Consider the following 20361-nt stretch of genomic DNA (forward strand, 5'->3'; position numbering starts at 1 on the left):
TGGGTTTTGACCGGTTCCAGGTCGGGTTTTGACCGATTCCTTCGGGGTTTTTTTCCGGGTTTTGATCGGGTATTTCCGGTTCCGGGTACGACTATGGGGATAAATCTTATACCTGGTCCTACCCGCGGTAGGGTATGGGTAGGAACCGGATCCGGGTCGGGTCCGGAACCGGTTATTTTGTGCACCTCTACCCCTCACTACGTCCATCCTCGTTTCAGGGGTGAACAATTAGCTAGAGCAACGGGTGTTTTATTAGGATTATTTTTCCTTATAATAATAATTTAATAAAAAAAATATATAATTTGTTGAACTTAAACTCACTAAAAAAAAAAAAAAAGATTCAAAAGTTAATTTTACCGTTTATAACCACGCACCATAAATTCAATTGGTTCCGTTGGTTGGGCCGGTATGGGCCTTTTGGTTGGGATTTTAGGGTCTGTCTAAATTTGCACATCCTAGGGCCTGGTCCTTTGTCTCCTTCAATACAATATAAGCCCCTTAGAATATGATTATTTTGATGATTACACATTTTATTTTCATTATTCCATCCTAGTAACCGATAACATTATTTTTAGAGCTTTTGGCTGTGGAGAAACAATCACAATGAGCTAGGTAGAGATTGGTTTTGGTAATGCCAACCTTACACAAGATATTAAAACGTTGTCTCGGACTTCACGGTTATTCTTGACTCATTAAGTGGAACGTGTTGTATATGTATCCATTATGTGTTAATTTCATGATGTCTTATCATATTCACAGTAAGTCCTAAAACACAATGTTCTAATATAGAATGAAGTAATCCCTTTAAATAATCCAAACTATGCCATATTAGTAAATATCAGTCCCAATTTTACACTTGCCTGCTGATAGTCCCAACTATTGGTGTATTTGTTTTTAACGAGCCGCGACTAAAGGAAGTTAACTCCGTTAATTATTTGCTGACGTGGCATGCCCAGGAGTAAAAAAAAACATATATGTGGCATGATTACGTGGCAGGTCTTCTTCTCCGATTATAATCCTAGAAGCACCTTCAATTTGGTTTCAAAAATTCGATCTTATTGATAACAATTTGTGTTTAAGACGTTGGGGCTTTAGATAAGGAAGTAAAAACGAGTTGAATGACATATTATTATAGTGGAATCTTATTCGATTTGTGACTGGTGTTCGCCGGAAAATGGAATCAGCGACGGCGACGGCTTGTATTTGTTATGGGGAACCGATTTTGAGTGAGGGAAAGGGTTTGTGAGCGTGGTGTGTTTACCTCATTTCCACTTCACAAGGTATGCTTTCTTCTTAAATTAGGTTCCAATTTACATGTTGGATGTGCATGCTCATAACTTCAGATCTATACTTGATTTGTTTCGATTATCTAATTGGGGGCTTTTGGTTGTGATGACGGTGGTTTTAAACGCTGAAGGTGATGGCTGAAGTGGTTATGGCGGAAGCGTTGTGTGGTGGAGGTGGTTCTGTAATGGTGGGTCATGGCCGGAGACGATGGTAGTTGTTGGAAATTGTGGTAGTAGTGGTTGGTGTAGGAAAGATAAACAGAGGGTGTTCCGATGGTGGTTGTAGGGAATGGTCGTGGGTTCCGATGGTGGTTGTAGGTTCCGGTGCTTTTAGGGTTATAATTAGAGAAGAAGACCTGTCACGTATATGTTTTTTTGATACCTGGGCGTGCCACGTCAGCAAATTATTAACAGAGTTAACTTCCGTTAGTCGTGACCCCGTTAAAAACAAATACACCAATAGTTGGGATTATCAGCAGACAAGTATAAAATTAGAGCTTATATTTACCAATATGACATAGTTTGGATTATTTAATAGTGTCGGAAAAACAAGTCAACCATCGTTGTCCTACGTCGAGAGTCTATAAACAACGATGCTCAACGTCGCTCTAACGCAGTAAAACCATTTTAAGTTATTAAAAGATGAAAATGGATTTCTAAAATATTTAAAACATTTGGAAAACTCACAATCACTCTTAAATTTTATATAAAACATCAAAATACAAGATTAAGTTGCGTTTGAGAATGAACATGTTTAGTATTTGAACGAATACTAGTGACATTCTTCTTATTCTTATGAATTATTGTAGAAAGTGTTGTAGTTGTTCTTAACTTCTTATCAACATGTTTAACAAGTATCAATGCTTGTGTTATCGTAATCAGTGTTGCAAAAATCCCGACTATGCACCGATTAATCCCTGATTAATTGCTAGGCCCCCTTCAGTGATTAATTTTGGGCTAGTCGGCCAATTAATCGGTCAACGGTCAAATCCGGCCAAAATCGACGGTTTTCGATGATATTCCGACCAAAATAAATGGTATCTGGCGAGATTCCGACCCAAATCAACTATTTTCGGCGAAATTATAGCCAAAACTAGCGGTTTCCAGCGAGATTCCAACCAATTTCCGGTCAAAATATGTTTGTGTATGTATAAAACTGAAAATTACAGATAAAAATGTGTGTTTATGTATAAAATTGAAAAATATACATTAAAGTCCGATCCGATTAATTTCGACTAATCCCGATTAATCGCTAGTCCTCACACCACTGCCTGAGTACCGACCATCGATTTTTGCAACACTACTCGTAATATAATGTTAAAGAATAAACTACACTTTGTTATTTTAAACACAAAAAGGACATAGAATGATGGATCAAAATTACCTTTTTTTTAAAAATAAATCATATACATAATGGTTAACCCAAATTAATAACAAAGGTTTGAAAATGAGTGGTTGCAAGTTGCATAATTATTGGTTATGTGCAAGTTGTGATGGGCCATTTGTTTTCAACATAATCGTCATTACATGGTCACTTTCAATTTCTTTATTCATAAATATCATGCCAAAAAAAGGTGTACACAAGTTGTCTAAAAATGGACCAGCAAATTTCCCCCTTCCGTTTATTTAATATCATACCAGATGCAAATTTGTCTAATCCTGTGATATTATATCTAACTAGTTGCTTTAAACTCATTGCGGCGGGATGCGAGAGCTCGATCGGTTTGTTACGGTACCGTCATTTGCTATATGAGATGATATGTGTAATATGTCTAGTTTACCATTTCAATAAAGCTATAAATAAAGTTTGTGTTTAAAATTAGTTTAGTTGTTAAATAATAAAATAACTAAGTTAGTTCGGTTCGATACTATGATAACTGATGTGCGTAAGGAAATGAAAACGACTTAAATAATTTTATTCCGAAACATGGGTAAACATGTTCTCAGAACACCTCCTTTAATCAAATTAGAGGGGCAACTATTGATAATTTAACAAATTAAAAAAAAAACATTTCACTATTATTTGGGTTGGAACGTGCCAAAGAGTGGGATTGGAGTCGACCCCGGCTTTGGCTCGTGATATTGAGGAGCTAAGACAGTTGTTACGGGTTTGCCATAAGGTAATTTTGGTGGACGGTGTAGATAAGCTGTTTGGAAGCTAGAGATACCAAATGACTTCTCGGTGTCTTGTCTAGACACAAAAATTACAAGAGTTGACGCTTAATAAACCAATTTACAGCTTCGAGTGGAATAATTTGGTTTTGGCGGAATCAATTTTCTTAGCATGGCAAGTTGAACCATAAAGGGTACCGGTGTTGACTTCCTTGGGTCAACACGTGGAGAACGAGTAGACGACCGATCACTTGTTCCTGTCATGTGAATTATAGCAATCGGCATGGCAAGTGTTATCACTATGGTGTAAAATCCCAAATAATTTTATTAGTTTTGTAATATATTGGATTTGCATATACAGGGTTCCAAAGAAGAAAGACGAAGTCATTTAACGCCGTTTGTTTAGTGGGAGTGTGACATTTATGGAAGGAGAGAAATGACATGGTGTTTAATGACAATACACAACCTTTAATGGAGAAGGTAGTGGGATATATCAAATCTAACTTTTTTTAAGTTAAAGTAAATTAGGCGTGATGTATTTATTCCGAAAGGATTGATGTAGTTTCAAAATGAAAACAGACAAAATTGTTTCTTTGTAAAAGGGTGATTTAGAATAATTACTAAATTATATATCTATATATAAATATATATTTTGGTAAGCATGCATATTATTTATTATTTATTAGTTCAATTATATAGGATAAAATGGTACATATAAATAATAGGCCACTTTACATTACTATTATGTTTTATCCTTTCTTATGATTGGTTGAAAAATGGAATCTTTATTTTATTTAACTTATTCATTAAAGTACTATATGATGGTACCATAGGACTAAAAACAAAACAGATATGATTCCGTAACATTATTAGATATTAGTTAAATGTACATAAAGCAAACCACACCCTATATTATAACTGAACTAATAATCAACTTAATTTTGGAAGTTGTAATTCACTAATGAAAACTACAGTTTCAAATAATAACAAACCAAAGTGACAGGATTGAGAGGGTCGGCCAGACCGGCTAGTTAAATAGTTGGGCTTTACGAATAAGTTGATGGTTCATTGATAAAGGTTTAAAAAATCTTGAGTTTAAGTAAAAAAAACAACAAAAGTTAAAAGATATTCACCGATAAAATTAAAAAAAAGAAGTAGTTGGCCCTTTTCTTTTCGAATTCTTTAGTTTGTAATTAAAATTTTAAGATGATTAGTATAGTTTATAAGAAAGCAAATATATTACATGGTACTTATGATTCTAAATTTCTAACTGATATTTTCTTATAAAACATTTCAGAATTAATTCATTTAAGTAAGAAGTTGAAAAATACCTTTTAAAAAACTAATCCATCACAAAACTATCAATTGCAAGTCCGACTTTACACTAAACCCCGTCACCCAGGGGCTGATCTATGCCTGTGCCATGGTGTGTCTGTGGTCTCCCTCAACTATTTTTGCGAAGTCTAAAATTTTTTATTTTTATTATTTTCCGTTTCATGTATTGAATATCCATAGAACCAAACTTATTCACATTTTATAAATAATAATGATTTAAATTAAACTATTTTTTTAATTTATTATTTACTACATTAAAAGTGTTTTAATTATTATAAACCAAATTATTGAATTATTAAAACTTATTATTAATCAATAATACACTTTTTGTTGTCTAAAGTTCTAAACAATTTCAAAAAATTCACAACTTATGGCCTATAGACTTGAATTATGTAATAGAGATCCAAGGTGGATCTTTACTAATGTTGCTTTTGATGGATTATGACAATAAATGATTTAAACTAAGCATTGCAAGGTTGACATTTCAAATCCAGAGTTCACCGAGATTTTCGTTCCATCGTGTGTTACACTAGAGAGTTCAGCTCTTCTGGTGACAAGTGACAGTCGGCTGTATGGTTTGCCGGTAGAACGTTCAAGCTAAGTTCTGAAGCTAATGTGGACTCAGATAAGATAATATGGTAGTTAGAAAAGAAATATTAATCAATAATATAGTTTTTGTTGCCTAAATAATTTCCAAAACCAGAGGGTTCACTTAATGGTAAACACTAAACACTCAACTTGTCTGTAACTACTAACCACGCGCTTCCACATTACCCCACCAATCGTCAACTGGTTACATGCCATCAACCGGTGGGACCGGCGGCATCTTCAACTTCATATTATCTCATTTCATCCTCACGCGCCACCATGTGCGAGTACACATCTCAAAAGTATCCATCGAGTCGCTGCATACAAAATCAAAGGCCAAGAGGTCATCCAATCATCACCGTTCGTTCATTTTAACTCTATTCACCGGTGACTTATTATTATTATTATTATTATTACGTCAGATTTGCAAACCGTACGTGTCGTTACTGAAACTGAAGCTGTTTTAGGCTTTACGAGTAACGGATTTTGCGGTTATGAATTTCGGTAAGGTTTTTTAATTAGACTTAATTCGATTGCATTATATGCGAATCGTGTGGTTGATATTTAATTAGGATAAGTTATTTGCAGAAGTTTGTATTAATTTCGTGTTTATTGTTAGCTGTAGATTATAGCTGAAATAGATGATGATTTATTGATATTTGAAGCAATTCTGTTGGGATTTAGTTGTTTTAGTATGATTTTAGACTTGAATGTTTGAATTAGTTGTGGTACGTTTGATTTTTTGTACATTACAGCATATGAACTTTGCTTTGAGATTAAGTTTTTGCTAGTAATATATGTTTATTTGTTAGCTGTTAAGTTATGGAAATAGAATTGGTGAAGCGGATGCGGTTTTATTGAAATTTGAAGCTATTATGTTAGGGATTTAGTATGATTTTAGACTTAATTTAGGTCATGAGGATATGAAGCTTTTATGTTCGGAATGCGAATTGTGTGGTTGACATTCAATTAGGAATTTAGGATAACTTAATGTTACATTCAGTAGTTGAAATGTGTTTTGAGATCGATTTTTGTGTGTAATTTGTGTAAATTTTGTGTTCGTTGTTAGCTGTTAAGTTATGGATATTGAATTGGTGAAGCGGTTGAAGATTTATTGAAACTTGTAACAATTCTGTTAGGATTTAGTATGATTTTAAACTTGAGTGTTTGAATTAATACTTCATAGGTTTAGATTATGAATCTGAAAAGGATAGAATCAATCTATTAGTATCAAACTTAGAAGTTATGCTCATTACGTCATGTCACCATTTATTCCTGCCAATCATGAATCAGAATAGTATCCTGAGGTTATAAAGCTTTTATGTTCGGAATGCGAATCTTATGGTTGACATTTAATTAGGATATTGTGTGTTACTTTTAAACTGTGTTTTGAGATCCAGTTTCTGCATGTATTTTGTGTTAATTTCATTATATTGTTAGCTGTTAAGTGATGGCTGTAGATATGGTGAAACAGATGAAGATTCATTGAAATTTGAGACAATTATGCTAGGGATTTAGTTTATTAGTATGATTTTTTTGACTTGATTGTTAAGGGCTTAATTTAGCATGCTTCATGAGTTTAGATCATAAATCTGACAAGGACGGATTCAAAACCATGTCATTAATCAATTATCAATCAGTATCAAACTTCAAAGTATGCCTATTACATCATTTCACCATTTATTCCTGCCAATCATGAATCAGAATAATATCCTGTGCACTTTCTTAGTTCATTGCATTTGACTTTTTGTACACTACAGCAATTGAACTGTATTTTGAGATTAGTTTTCTGCAAGTAATTTGTGTTAATTTCATGTTCTTTGTTAGCTGTTAAGTGATGGCAAGATTCATTGAAACTTGAAGCAATTTTATTAAGATTTAGTATGATTTCAGACTTGATTAATTGAATTAGGGCTTTATTTAGCATTCTCCATGGGTTTAGATCATAAATCTGATAAGGATAGAATGAAGTTTATATTATCAATCTATCAATATCAAACTAAAAAGTATGCCTATTTGGTCATGTCACCATTTATTACTGCCAATCATGAATCAGAATAAATTCTTGAGCACTTTTTTAGTTCAAGAACACACATCATGCAATTTGTATATACCTTTTTACAGGAACCATCTTTTAACAGTTGTTGATTATCAAGAATGTCTTCAACAAATGAGACAGTTGGTCACATAGTTTCATCATCTTCAGAGATATCTACAAATCTTCACATTTCTTCTGAAGAAACTTGTTCAAAAAGGCCTCCATTTGTTAACCAATCATCAGGAGTTCTCCGATCTACGGCTTTCCGTGATTACATGAAAGAAAACAACACTATTTCTTGGTGTACTGATTCAATGTCTGATTTTCTTGATTACCCTGAAAATATCCCTATCAAATGTACTAATTTACAAATTATGCCATCGGAAGACATTGGCAAACCAAATGACTGGCAAGACTGGGCTGATCAGTTGATTACTGAGGATGATGGTGTAACACCAAATTGGAATGAGATTCTAGTTGATACTGATGTTTCTGATCAAATTCCAAAGGTATCACTGAATTTTATTATGTTTTTGTTATCTTAAAAGTGACCGTTTATTATGATTTTTTTGTTTATTTTAGATGGAATATCATGTGGGAAAATCATCAAAAGCCTCGTTGTCACTGCAAGTAAACTCACTTGTTCCTGCATCACCTGGTGATGCTTGCAACCCAGTGACACCATCATCATGTGGGTCCCAAAGTGGGTCCCAAAGCAAGCCACGCATGCGTTGGACACCAGAACTTCATGAAGCTTTTGTGGAGGCAGTTAACAAGCTTGGTGGAAGTGAAAGTATGTATATTTATTTAAGTTATTTGCTTTATTCAACATTGTGATGGTAGGTATTTTTGTAAATAACTTGTTTTTTTGTCTATAGGAGCTACCCCTAAAGGAGTATTGAAGCTAATGAAGGTTGAGGGTTTAACCATCTATCATGTGAAAAGTCATCTACAGGTACATTTCTGGTATTTTCTTTTGATGTAACCGCCTGTAATTCTGTAAATGATGTTGGTGTTCGTTCGATTAACTTTAATCGAACAAACGAGTGACACACAGACACTTAAACGGATGGTTTTTTCTTCATGTTCATTCGTTAAGAAAGTGAATGTGTCCGTGTTTGTTTATGTTTGTTCATTAACAGTATAAACAAACGGTTCATGAACGTAAACCAAAGAACATTTGGTTATATACTGAGTGACAACCAATTAAAAGTAAATCTGTACAACAATGTGTTGGACTGTTGGGCCCAAAAAGTTGTTAAATTAGACTAAAATGTGATGAATGTAAACAGTTTTAATGAATATATTAACGAAAGTAAACAACGTAAACTAACAAACATAAACGAATGTAAACAGTTGAACATAAATGCTAACGGGTAGCGACGCATGTGTTCATGTTTGTTCGTTTAACCAAATGAACAAAACTTTTTGTTCATGTTCACGAACCTTTTGAACTTCCCGCCAAATGGTTCACGAGCAGTTTGTTGAACTCTCGGTTCGTTTACAAGCGTAAATGTAAGTTACATTCACTGAACTTCAAGGGAATGTGTTTCTATTCATGTGAATATATATTTTATTTATGTTCTCTGCAGAAATATCGGACAGCTAAATACAAACCTGAACCTTCAGCAGAAGGTAAACAAAATATTTCTTCAATTTTATATTCTTAGATTATTTCCAGAAAATGATAGATAAAAGAAATAGTCAAATAGATGTCAATTATATTTAGTGATACAACTGATATATCACTTCTTGCAGGAGCTTCAGAGAAAAAGCCTGCTCAAATCCAAGATTTATCGTCACTGGATATAAAAACGTACGTTACTTTTTCCTCTACTTCTTTAAGCCGATTTATATTATGTCTATTATCATATTATAGTACTTTAATTACTATATTAATGTGTAATTCAACACTCTTTTGTTTACAACAGGAGTTCAGAGATCACTGAAGCGTTACGTTTACAAGTTGAAGTTCAAAAAAGACTGCACGAGCAACTTGAGGTATACTTTTTTCATCAAGGGGCAATTTTGACATTTGACCAATATATCAAGTCAAACATTACTACATGAACATCCATCTATTGTGCAGATTCAAAAGAATCTACAATTGAGGATAGAAGAACAAGGAAAATACCTACAAATGATATTCGAGAAGCAATGCAAGTTTGGCATTGATGCATTCCAACCCGCATCATCCACCCAAGAGAAATCAGAAACCGAGTTGACCAATGAAATCTCAAGTTCTCCAGCCCAAACCAAAACTGAACCCGACCTGACTAAAGTTGGGTCACCTTCATCACAGAAGCAAGATGAAGAACTTGACCCCTCGGAATCACAACCCTCAAAACGTGCTAAGTTAAACGAGTCATCATCAACTGAATCATCTTGAGAAATGTAAGCATACTGTAAATATATGTACCGTTATTTCCTGCTTTTTGATATGATATTTCATTAGTTAAGAGTTAAGACATATTATTTTTAATTAGTTTGGTGTATCCTAGATATTGATGTAGCTAGGTAGAACTGTGGAAGTTATGTGTGATGTTTGCTTTGATTTCACCGGGGTTTAATAACTTATTTGATTAAATAGATCGAACAACCTGTCTGACACGTTTACAACTTGATTACAACCTGCCAACAGCCCTTCAACCCGTTTGAACAGTTTAGATAAATAAATTAACATCGAAAACTTGAGAAACTCAAGCTCTGCGGTTTGCCTGTCTTGCAATACCATGGCCTTATCTTGGTTTTCTTTCAGTGATTCTAACAACCCATTTGGGCCTTCCAAAGTAAAGCATAACCCATCCGATACCCGACCCGACGAACATCCCAAATCCATATCCCATAACAACAGATTCCCAAGAAAGCCCGTTAAAAAAACTCGAATCTTCATCGTCTTCAGGTGTTGGAGATGATGACCCGTTATCGCCTCCACAGCCCGTTATCAACGGGAAGCCACATAATCCATCATTACCTTGATACGAATCGTTTCCAAACGTATTAAACTGCCCACCTTTCGGTATGGCTCCATGAAACCGATTGTGGGAAAAATTTACAACCGAAAGGGATGTCAAACTTGTCAACTGTAATGGAATCTTACCAGACATCTTGTTAGAAGAAAGATCTAAAGATTCAAGCAATGTGAGATTCCTCATTTGTGTCGGGATTCCACCGGTGAGACTGTTATGTGATAGATTAAGAGACCGAAGCGACCTCAGCTGTCCTATCGTGTCCGGAATCTCCCCTTGGAATTTATTAGCAGAAAGGTTTATAATCATGTTAATGACTGATATTCTTTGTAGCTCCAAGTGTAACCCTTTGACCACTAGCTCCAATCGGTCATTATACATAAAATGACTATCCATGTAAAGATCCCCTGATGCAGATCTGTTTCCACTCATCATTGCTTTAAAGTTCTTGAAGTAGTTTACTGGCAACCGGCCTGTACACCCGTTGCTAGATAGATCAAGAATTCGCAGCTTTGGAAACGGGCTTTTCGTGGTGGGTGCGTGTAACGGGCCATTTAATTTATTACCTCGTAAGACAAGAGCTTGCATCTCGGGAATAGTGTCGATCCAATGTGGGAATCCACCGGTTAGCATGTTGTTTCCCAAGTCTAGAACTTCAAGATGCCTGCAAAAAGATGAAACAAGAATAACCGAAGTGTAACCAAAAAACCGAAGGAACAGAACCGAAATAACCGAAAAACCAACTTTTTATAAGAAAAAAAATAAATGGTGTAATCTAAAAATTTTAGGTTCAAATATGTAATAACCAATTGATCATGAATTAATAAAAACATTTAGCCCAAAGTTTCAAACCCATATTATTTTAGCCTTTTAGGCCATTTTGTTTCGGCCCAAAATTTTTAAGCCCACATAGGAAAACCAAAAAAACCCGAATCCATTGTGGAATCCGAAACATAACGGTTATAAAAAAACCAGAATTGTTTTTGGTTTGTTTTGAGCTCAATACCGAAACTGACTTATGCACACCCCTACCTGCAATTGATCAAACTCCTGGGAATCAAGCCTTCGAGTCGATTCCCGTTCATGTTTATTCTTCTCAAATCATTATTTCGCTTCAAAAATGTTGCGGGAATGTTTCCATCGAACTGGTTCAACCGCAAATCCAACACTTGGAGCTTCGGGCTGAAATGACTCACACATTGTGGAATCGGGCCAGTAAACCGGTTAGTCCCGAGGTCAAGAATCTCCAAGGATCTCAACTTGCAGACTGATTCAGGGACCGGGCCCGTTAGCGAGTTGTTACCTAAAGTCAAGTATCTTAATCTTTCACAGTTGGTTACACTTTCAGGAAAATAACCTGAAAGTTCATTGTCATGAAGCACAAACTGCTAAAAGTTTCTAAGCTTAACAACCGAATCCGGGATCGGGCCAGTTAGCCCGTTTACGAGCAAGAGCATCGAAACTAGACTTTAAGTTACCCAACTCTTCAGGAATCGAACCGTTAAACCGGTTGTCATTAAAGTACAACAACTCAAGTTTAGTTAGATTCCCAACCGAAACCGGGATCTGACCCGTTAACCCGTTGTGACTAAACGATAACCAAGTCAAAAACTCGAGTTTTCCTAGTTCTTGTGGTAGAACACCCGAAAGCACGTTTTCGTGAACATCTAATGTCTCTAACCTGCTCAGGTTCCCAAGTGAGCCCGGGACGGGACCCGTGAGCAGGTTATGGCTCAAACGTATAATAATCAATTTATTCATGTTTCCTATCTCTCGCGGGATCTTTCCAGATAAAAGATTACTCGAGAGATCAAGAAACACGAGTTTAGTAAGATATTGGATTTCAACCGGGACGGGCCCGGAAATATTGTTTTGTTTAAGGTTTAGATGAGTTAGATTGGTGAAAGATGAAAATGTGAACATTTGAAGTGTACCATTTAATTTGGAATTTGAAAGGTTTAGTTTGATCACTTCTCCGTGATGATTGCAATGAACACCGTACCAGGTGCATGGTGCGGGGTGTGATATTCGGTTGGTATCGGTTAGGTTGTATGACCATGCGGATAATAATGGGTTGTGTTGGTTTGTGAGACTAGTTTTCCATTTGAGTAGAGAATTTGCTTCTTGTTTAAAAGCAAGAGTGTGAATTGTTGAGTATAAAATTAGTGTAAAGAGAATAATAAAGAGTGACTTCATTGGTGTTTTGATATTGAATAGTTATAAAAGATGTGTGTGTATATACACACACTTATTGTTAAACTAGGGAGACAATAAGAACACGAATTTGATCACAAACGATCGACTCTTTTCTGTTTTATTAAAAACGAAAAACTGATACAAGAAACACACGGAACCAACCAAACCTATTATATAGGCAACCTTTAGGTTATGGAACAAGAAAACTAATTATTACTATTATTATTATTCTCTTGACTTTAGAACTCATGATTTTAAATCTCATCCACGAGATCAACCGTACCACCCTTAATGCCCTTCAAGTTTACATGTATTCATCTACGATTCTACGAATACAACATTGCTCGTAATTTTACACTTACACGGTTCTCCATTACCCATTTAATTTTCATATGTGAAGACGAACAATATTTGCGACTCTAGCCTGAATTAACTTTCTTTATAATAGGTATTTTTAATTCTTTTTATTATGCATCTCTGATTCCAAATTAACAGAGTTAACTTTATAGTTTAAGTATTTAACTCGGGATCAGAGAAATGGTATAGAAAAATCGGGGAATGTAGACGTGAGAACCGATCGTTGCAAGTAACGAATAAAACTTGTTCAAAATGAATATTTGAATAACTTTTTATTAAGTCCATTTACAATCTAAATAAAAAATAGTTTTAAACAACTTTAAGTTTAAACGGGTTAACGAGTCATTATTTGTTAACCAATTAACATGTTTAAATGTGTAACAAACGACTTATACAGTCAATTCCAAATCTGATTATTTTGGTGTCGTGTCTAAACTGTCGCTTTGTGTTTGTAGGTGCGCGACAATTGTCAAATACTCGGATTGAATTTGACTTTGGTTAATAGTTATACGTGTTGAAATTTCCTCATTCCTTGTGGCTTCTAGGCAAATATGAAAATGAAATATGTGTCATGTGTTACGTGCATAATACGAAAATGGGTATCAACTTGTGGTCACAACATTGACTTCTTTACACGCGTATTATAGAATTATTACAATCATCATTCGATATATGTATACCTCATAACTTGTAATACTTATGATTATTATTATTATAAAAAAAAATTTGGTGTTGCAAGTGTATTGTTGGGCATTTGATGGCACCATATTAGTTTGTGAATTTTTTGTTTTGTTTAGTTAAGTTATCATAACGAACATATAGGAAACTGACCAAAGGTCAATTTTTTTTGTTTTAGTTTTGGTGCTATAAAAATTTGGTCATTGGTCTAAATTGACAACTAAAAAATTAAATACAACTGTTAGAAAAATGAAAACACACAAAAATTAACAAAAATAATTACATGGAGCTCCGTTTATAGGGAAAAATTCTAAATTGTAGTTAAACTGACAACTAAAAAATTAAATACAACTGTTAGAAAAATGAAAACACACAAAAGTTAGTTGGGTGAGTAACAAACTCACGATTTTAACTTTTTTATTGGAAAACTCTAAGTCAGTATGTCGCTCTTGGCTAGTGAAGAGTAGTAATAGATCGACGCTTTTGTCTTTGACTAACGGGTGAGCGAGACTATGTTAAAGCCATCAACATAGCTCGAAGCTCTTATAGACGAATAATCTAGACTTCGAGCAAAAGCCCATCTTGGAACCATCAAGTTTCATAAATCCGTTCCAGCACTTTCACCGGTAGACCACTTCGCTAATCTGGTAAAGTATTTTTTAAGATCAAATATATTTATGTATTTGTAGTTAGATTATAGATACCAATCATATGAGTCTTGTAGTCTTGTTCATATGATCATATCTATGATAATGAAGGCTATACGACTATACGTACTACAGCCTATATTCAAGATCGGTTCAAATAAGTATTTCAATTTTTAAGTTAATAAAAATAAATATACATAAAAAAAACTCTTGAATACATTTTATTAAAAGATTTAAAAAATAGTAACATAATATAATTTCACTGATCGCATTTAAAACATGCTAAAAAAATATATATGTATATAATCAATCATGTTTGACAAAAATATTTCTCGTAAACCCTTAAATGTTGCGAGTCATCCATTCCTCGGATTTTATTCAGTTTGTAAAACAAAAACTTCCAAACCAACATATAACCATCTTAAAAAAAATGGGACATTGCTGCTGAAGAAGACCCATGGAGTGTTAGGATCAATGTTCGTGTCGGTCGCTGCTCTGGTTAAGTCAACTAAAGGGGTCGTATTGAAGAGACAACCACCAGCCCACGGACGACTTTATTATATTATTCTAACCGCTAGAACTTTCCGACAATTACGGTTGAACTTGACCAAACACAACCATGGTATTCTAATGTATGTTCGCGCATTCAAACTCCTTTTTTAAAAAAGCCATGAAGTGGGTAAGTTCAATGCCGGTGTCCGTGGTTGCTCTGGTAAGTCAACCATTGGGGGGGCCGTGGAAAGAGAACTGCCCAACCTTACGAACACTTTATAAGAAAAGCCCACCACCCACGAACGGCTTTATTAGAAGCATCACTACAGCCGTTAGACACCGTGAAAAGTAGTCCGACAAATAAAGCTTTAGGATAAAGCGCTATTGCTAGGGATCGAACCCTAGACCTCTCACCCAAAGGCCTAAGCCTTTAGGCTCCCACCAAAGTAGAGATGGCACCTCCAAACCTGTCTTAATGCCCTCACTTGGGTCATAGGCTTACGTCACTGAGCCCAGCGAGTTCAATGTTTTACCCAAAGCTTATAAATGTTAATAATATGTTGATGGAGGCGATGTGGGACACTGGGACATACAATATTTGCTATGCAAATTAATCCAATCTTTATATTGATAACCACCAAATAACCAATACAGAATTACACCAAACCAACCCCTAAAATGATAACAAACTGTGCAAATCACACATGGGACTCCAAACCAATCTCACAAAACATTTTTGAAATAAGAAAAATGAAAAAAATAAACACTTCCTAAACTTCAGTATTCAGCAGCATCTTCACTCAAAGCTTTCTCCAATCTTGTTTCAAATGGGACATTTTGCCAATTCACCTTCTTATCCTATACACCACACAAGTACCAAATGTTTATATCGAGACGAAGATAGATTTAAAAAAAACGGGCTAAATAAATTTTTTAACTATCAACGGATACGGGTCAAACAAGTTTCAAGTCTAACACCAATGCACGACTTGTGTGTCACGAACATGGTCAACTGGTTTGACCCGAAAACAAAAACAATTTTTTAATGACAAAGATGATAAACTTATAGATATACCTCTCTAAATAAATTTATATCGAGACGCAAGTTAAAAAAACGGGCTAAATAAAAATTTAACTATACGGGTCAAACAAGTTTAAAGTCTAATACCAACGCACGACTTGTGTGTCACGAACGTGGTCAACTGGTTTGACCCGACCTGTTTTGACCCGAAAACAAAAACATTTTTAGTGACAAAGATGATTAATTTATAGATATACCTCTCTATACTTGCTGGTGGCATTCGGTATGCCTTTACACGATGAAGTTGAGCTTAAAGATTGGGCCGAGCCCGTTTGGCTCCAGTAACTCCCAACACTACCAGTTATCGGCATATCATCCGCGCTTTTGCCCGGTGACTTTCTTGGTGTACAAGTCAACCCTGAAAACTGTTTCAACTCGTCTTCGGTCAACGCTCCCAAAATTGGTCTATCTTCTATGCTTTTCACTGAAGTAACCGTTGACTCTTGAGAAAAACATTTTTCAGAGGAAACGGGCTCAAGATCCGGGCTATAGAATCCGACCCGTTTGGTATTATGCGAGTTATTTTCTGAAGAAACCATCCAATTCAGACTAGCTTCAACTGCTGGTTCCGGATTCCGATTCTTGGCAATGGGATTCAAAGAAAGATTCTCCTTTTGTGGGTCAAAAGTCAATGGCTTTGGTGATTTTAAAGCTTTCCATTGCGAAAGATTCTCAACGGGCTTTAACACGGGACTTAAACAGGTTTCGGTTCTTGATTCGTCATCTGGAACCGGAACTGACTCACACCATACTTCTTGGCATATGATTCCATCTGCATCTTCGTCTTCATCGTCATCATCGTAATCTTCTTCATCTTCTAAACCGTCTTCGTTTTTGGAATATTCATACTCATCCTCACTTTCGATGCAATTCCAGTACCTGTAATTCGGTGGATAGTGTCCACCATTATCATCTGAACCGTCCCAAGAACCGGAATGGGAATGAGCCGATTTGGGAAAGGTTTCGCCTTTTTCGTTCTTTTCCAATAACGACTCGGTACTGTCGTAGATTTCTTGAACATGTTCATGAGCTGTGACATTTGTATCAAATGTCACTTTTTTTCTTGTACTCACACTCAATGCCTCTTCATTATTTCCTCTATAACAAAAAAATATATATATAAAACATTATTAAAGTGTTTAATAATAAGCTAAAAAACATCAGTAAAACTTTTTAATTTACCTTAATTCTTGAAGTGAATCACAGGGCTTATTATCCTTGATGGTTTGTTGCACCACAGATACATCAGCTTGCACAAGGTTTTGACTTTTAGGATTCTGAAACACAAATTCACAAATTAACTCAAAATCAAGATTATTTGAAGTGATAGAATGAGATTTTATAATAAAAAATTCAGATGATTAGTTACATGTTTAGATGTAGACGTGTGCACGGTTCGGTTTATGTCTTTTTGGGCTAAAACCGAACCAAAAACCGACAGTTTTTTAATTTTTTGAAACCGGTTTCAGTCATTTTGGTTTTGTCATTTGTGTTTGAAAATTTTGGGTAAAAAAAAATTGGCCCAAAATAATGAATTTGCGCCGAATTGATTATTATACATTTGAGCTAACATATTTGAGAATTGAGATACATATTTATTTGATTCTTATAATAAATTAGTTAAAATAGAAAATAAAAATCTATAAATTCAGTTTGGTTCAATTTTTCTTACACACGAAACCAAAACAAAAACCAAAAGCAACCCTAAGTTTGGTTTTTACTAAAACATAAAACCAGACCGTCGGTTTTTGTTTCGGTCTGCTTTCTTCGGTTTCGGATCGGTTCTCACCATCTGAGTTTCATACTTGTATGCATCAAAAAACAAACCCAAAAAATATAAAAAAAATATATAACAAAGTAAACATATAAGCTGTCTTTAGTAGCTAACAAATTCAAGAATCAAACATAAAAATGAAAAATCAACCCAAATAAAAAAGTCAAAATCCCCAAAATTCTTCAAATTCTTGAAGCACCCAAACATGAAATCAACAACACCCAGATGCAATTCAAAAGACGGTAATTAAACTATTAAACAATTAAACAAATCTTACTTGATCTCTGGGTATAGCCTTGTACCTACGTTTTCTTGGTTTACGATCTTTAGAAGAAGAATTAAAACATCCAAGAAAACAACCCATTTGATCAATTCAACTTCTTTAGTCTTCTTGATTTACAAGCAATTAATCTTTTATTCTACTGGGCGTTAGATGATCAACGCCATTGTTATGTTTGAGAGAGTAAGCAAATAAAACGGTCGACTTTGTCTTTGTAAGAGAGAAAGAGAGAGAGAGAGAGAGAGAGAGAGTATATTCAGAAGATGACCGTTGCGTTTGCGGTGAGTTAGTGATGTCATATTAGACTTGCTTTTTCTTGAATATTGAAAAGATGGATTTTTTTTATTTTTTTTATGTTCATTTTATATTTCATAGATACATCCAAACGATTTACAATGAAGTGGCAGGTAAGCGGGCAACAAGCTGCGCCGCAACCCCCTTTTGAATAGCAAACCCAATCCGATTACAAACAAAGTTTTGATTCTCATGGGCTGATACGTTACTATACACAACTTTCTGAACCCTATTCAAAAGGTCCACGACATTCGGAGCTAAGAAACCAAAAGTGTCAAAGACGAAAGGATAAACACGTGTTGATTCTCCAAACAAGCTCTCTCGTGTTTAGCAACCTTGCCCGATGCCGCCTTCAATGTTGCCTAGCCTGCTACAAATCCAGTGTCCCTAATCCCAACAAGATGGAATTTGAATTTAAAATTTATTTATTTACTTTTGGAAAATATTTTTAGTTTCTTTTTCAAATGGAAAATATTTTTGTGAATTTATTGTGTTTGGTGTTGAATAAATATATATATATATATATATATATATATATATATATATATTAATATTTAGTTCTCATATTATAGATACTAAGGTAGGGTGTGCGTGGTGCGGTTTGGTGTGGTTTTTGACTAAAACCGAACCGAAAACCAAACTTTCAATTTTATGATTTTTTAAACATTTCGACGTACTGGTTATCAGGTAAGAGAGAGCCTTGGAACGTAAGCTGCCCCCCTTAAAAAGCCATTACTTAATAAGAATTTGTTACGCGCGATATGCCGACGAATTCGGTTTTATCGGTTTCTGGTTTTAGGTTTTCGGGTTCGATTCGGTTTTGGATGCGGTTTTTTCGATTTTGGATGCGGTTTTTTCGATTTTGCTAATCAAGCCTAAATTTTTTAGTCCAAAAAAAACTTGGCCCAAGATATTGAAATTGGGCATGCTATTGTTTTTATTTAAACTAATAATTAATATAATATTTAATATTTGGATCTCAAATATTAAAAGCTAATATAAGATACATTTAAATCAAAACTAAAAATTCTAGTATTATTAGTTATTAATCATACACAGAAATCAAAACTAAACAAATAGTCATTGGAAGATTGTGTTTTAATTGTTATGGTTAGGATATTATGGTTATTTCGATTTTTTTTGTTAGTTAAGTTCGGTTCGGTTTTTCCGGTTCTTAACAAGATACAAAACCAAACCAAAACCAATATTTCAGTTTTGCTAAAGTTCAAAACCGAACCGCCGATTTCTAATTCAGTTTGTTTTTTTTTTTGTTCGGTTTTTCTGGTTTTAAAGGTTTCGATTCGGTTTTTTCGGTTTTGTGCACACCCCTAACACAGGGTTTGTATGTAAGTGGCTCATGGGTGTGTAAATGTGTATGCTTTATCTAGTCCAGTCTCTTGCTAGTCTAACTTATGTAATTACTTATATATGAATAATATTTAACATCCGACCTTGTATTAATTAGTCTTCTTCGTCTAGTAGTTCGTAGATTTGTTGTTTCCTAAATTGCTCAAGCCCAAAGGATTTTTGTTCTCCTAAACATGTTCAATATTCCTTATGTTACTTGTAGTTGATGCTCAATATTCCTTATAGCTTAGTATCTCTCATGTGAGCGAGATGATGAAGATCTGCTAAGATTGTCACAAATGCTCCCATTTGGTATGTCTATGGTCAAAACAGTGAGCCAAACCGTTAATAATGTTTTCTTTTTAGTGTAAATTAAAACCAAGTCTATCGACATTAAAGTTGAATCAAATCAGACGCTGCTTGTTTGATTTCATAGTTTGTCTTTATAAACTATGAAAGGACACCGCCCCCCCCAAAGCCCAAAATGCTTTGATTTCATAGTTTCCTGATTTAGATCTTGGTGGGTTCGCTAATAAGGACACCGCTCCCCCCCCCCCTAAAGCCCAAAATGCTTTGGCGAGTGCCCTTTATAGTAAAACCGTCCAAAGTCTGGGAGAAAAGTTTGGCATGTCCTCTCGTCAAAGAGCGGTATTAGAATGTCTTCAGGCTCCTCATGCTCAAGACTTTTTGACTCACCCCAATCGAAGGGTTAGGCCAGCACATGTCAGCAGTGGAGTACCGAGCCATTCTTAAATATCGTTTAATGATCCCACTGTTCCCAGTTGATGAGCCATGCCCGGTCTGTCGTAAGGTTTGTTTAGATAATTTTGGTGAACACGCGGTTCATTGCAAAGAACTCCCTGGGTTCAAATATAGACATGATTTGT

The 20361-nt window shown here is 35.0% G+C and overlaps 2 protein-coding genes and 1 pseudogene across 2 annotated transcripts; 1 reads left to right on the forward strand and 2 right to left on the reverse strand.

Annotated features, from left to right (window-relative positions):
• The first annotated feature begins 7434 nt into the window (after window positions 1-7434).
• LOC143562008 (protein PHOSPHATE STARVATION RESPONSE 1-like) lies at window positions 7435-9928 on the forward strand. Its single transcript, XM_077049938.1, has 7 exons — window positions 7435-7868; window positions 7942-8152; window positions 8238-8314; window positions 8952-8994; window positions 9118-9175; window positions 9291-9360; window positions 9449-9928. Exons 1-7 carry the CDS (start codon window positions 7479-7481, stop codon window positions 9746-9748), a joined length of 1149 nt encoding a protein of 382 aa, XP_076906053.1. The 5' UTR covers window positions 7435-7478; the 3' UTR covers window positions 9749-9928.
• A 169-nt stretch (window positions 9929-10097) lies between these two features.
• On the reverse strand, window positions 10098-12491 carry LOC143562016 (receptor-like protein 41; annotated as a pseudogene).
• Window positions 12492-15475: 2984 nt separating this feature from the next.
• LOC143562017 (uncharacterized) lies at window positions 15476-17951 on the reverse strand. The gene is made up of 4 exons (XM_077049944.1): window positions 17831-17951; window positions 16962-17056; window positions 15977-16877; window positions 15476-15556 (listed from the first exon to the last, which is right to left on the reverse strand). Exons 1-4 carry the CDS (start codon window positions 17915-17917, stop codon window positions 15476-15478), a joined length of 1164 nt encoding a protein of 387 aa, XP_076906059.1. The 5' UTR covers window positions 17918-17951.
• Between the last annotated feature and the right edge of the window lie 2410 nt (window positions 17952-20361).

This window comes from Bidens hawaiensis, unplaced genomic scaffold (genome assembly GCF_021521415.1).
Source record: "Bidens hawaiensis isolate Kalapana, Puna unplaced genomic scaffold, B.hawaiensis_p1.1 tig00020893_1, whole genome shotgun sequence".
Lineage (NCBI taxonomy): Eukaryota > Viridiplantae > Streptophyta > Magnoliopsida > Asterales > Asteraceae > Bidens > Bidens hawaiensis.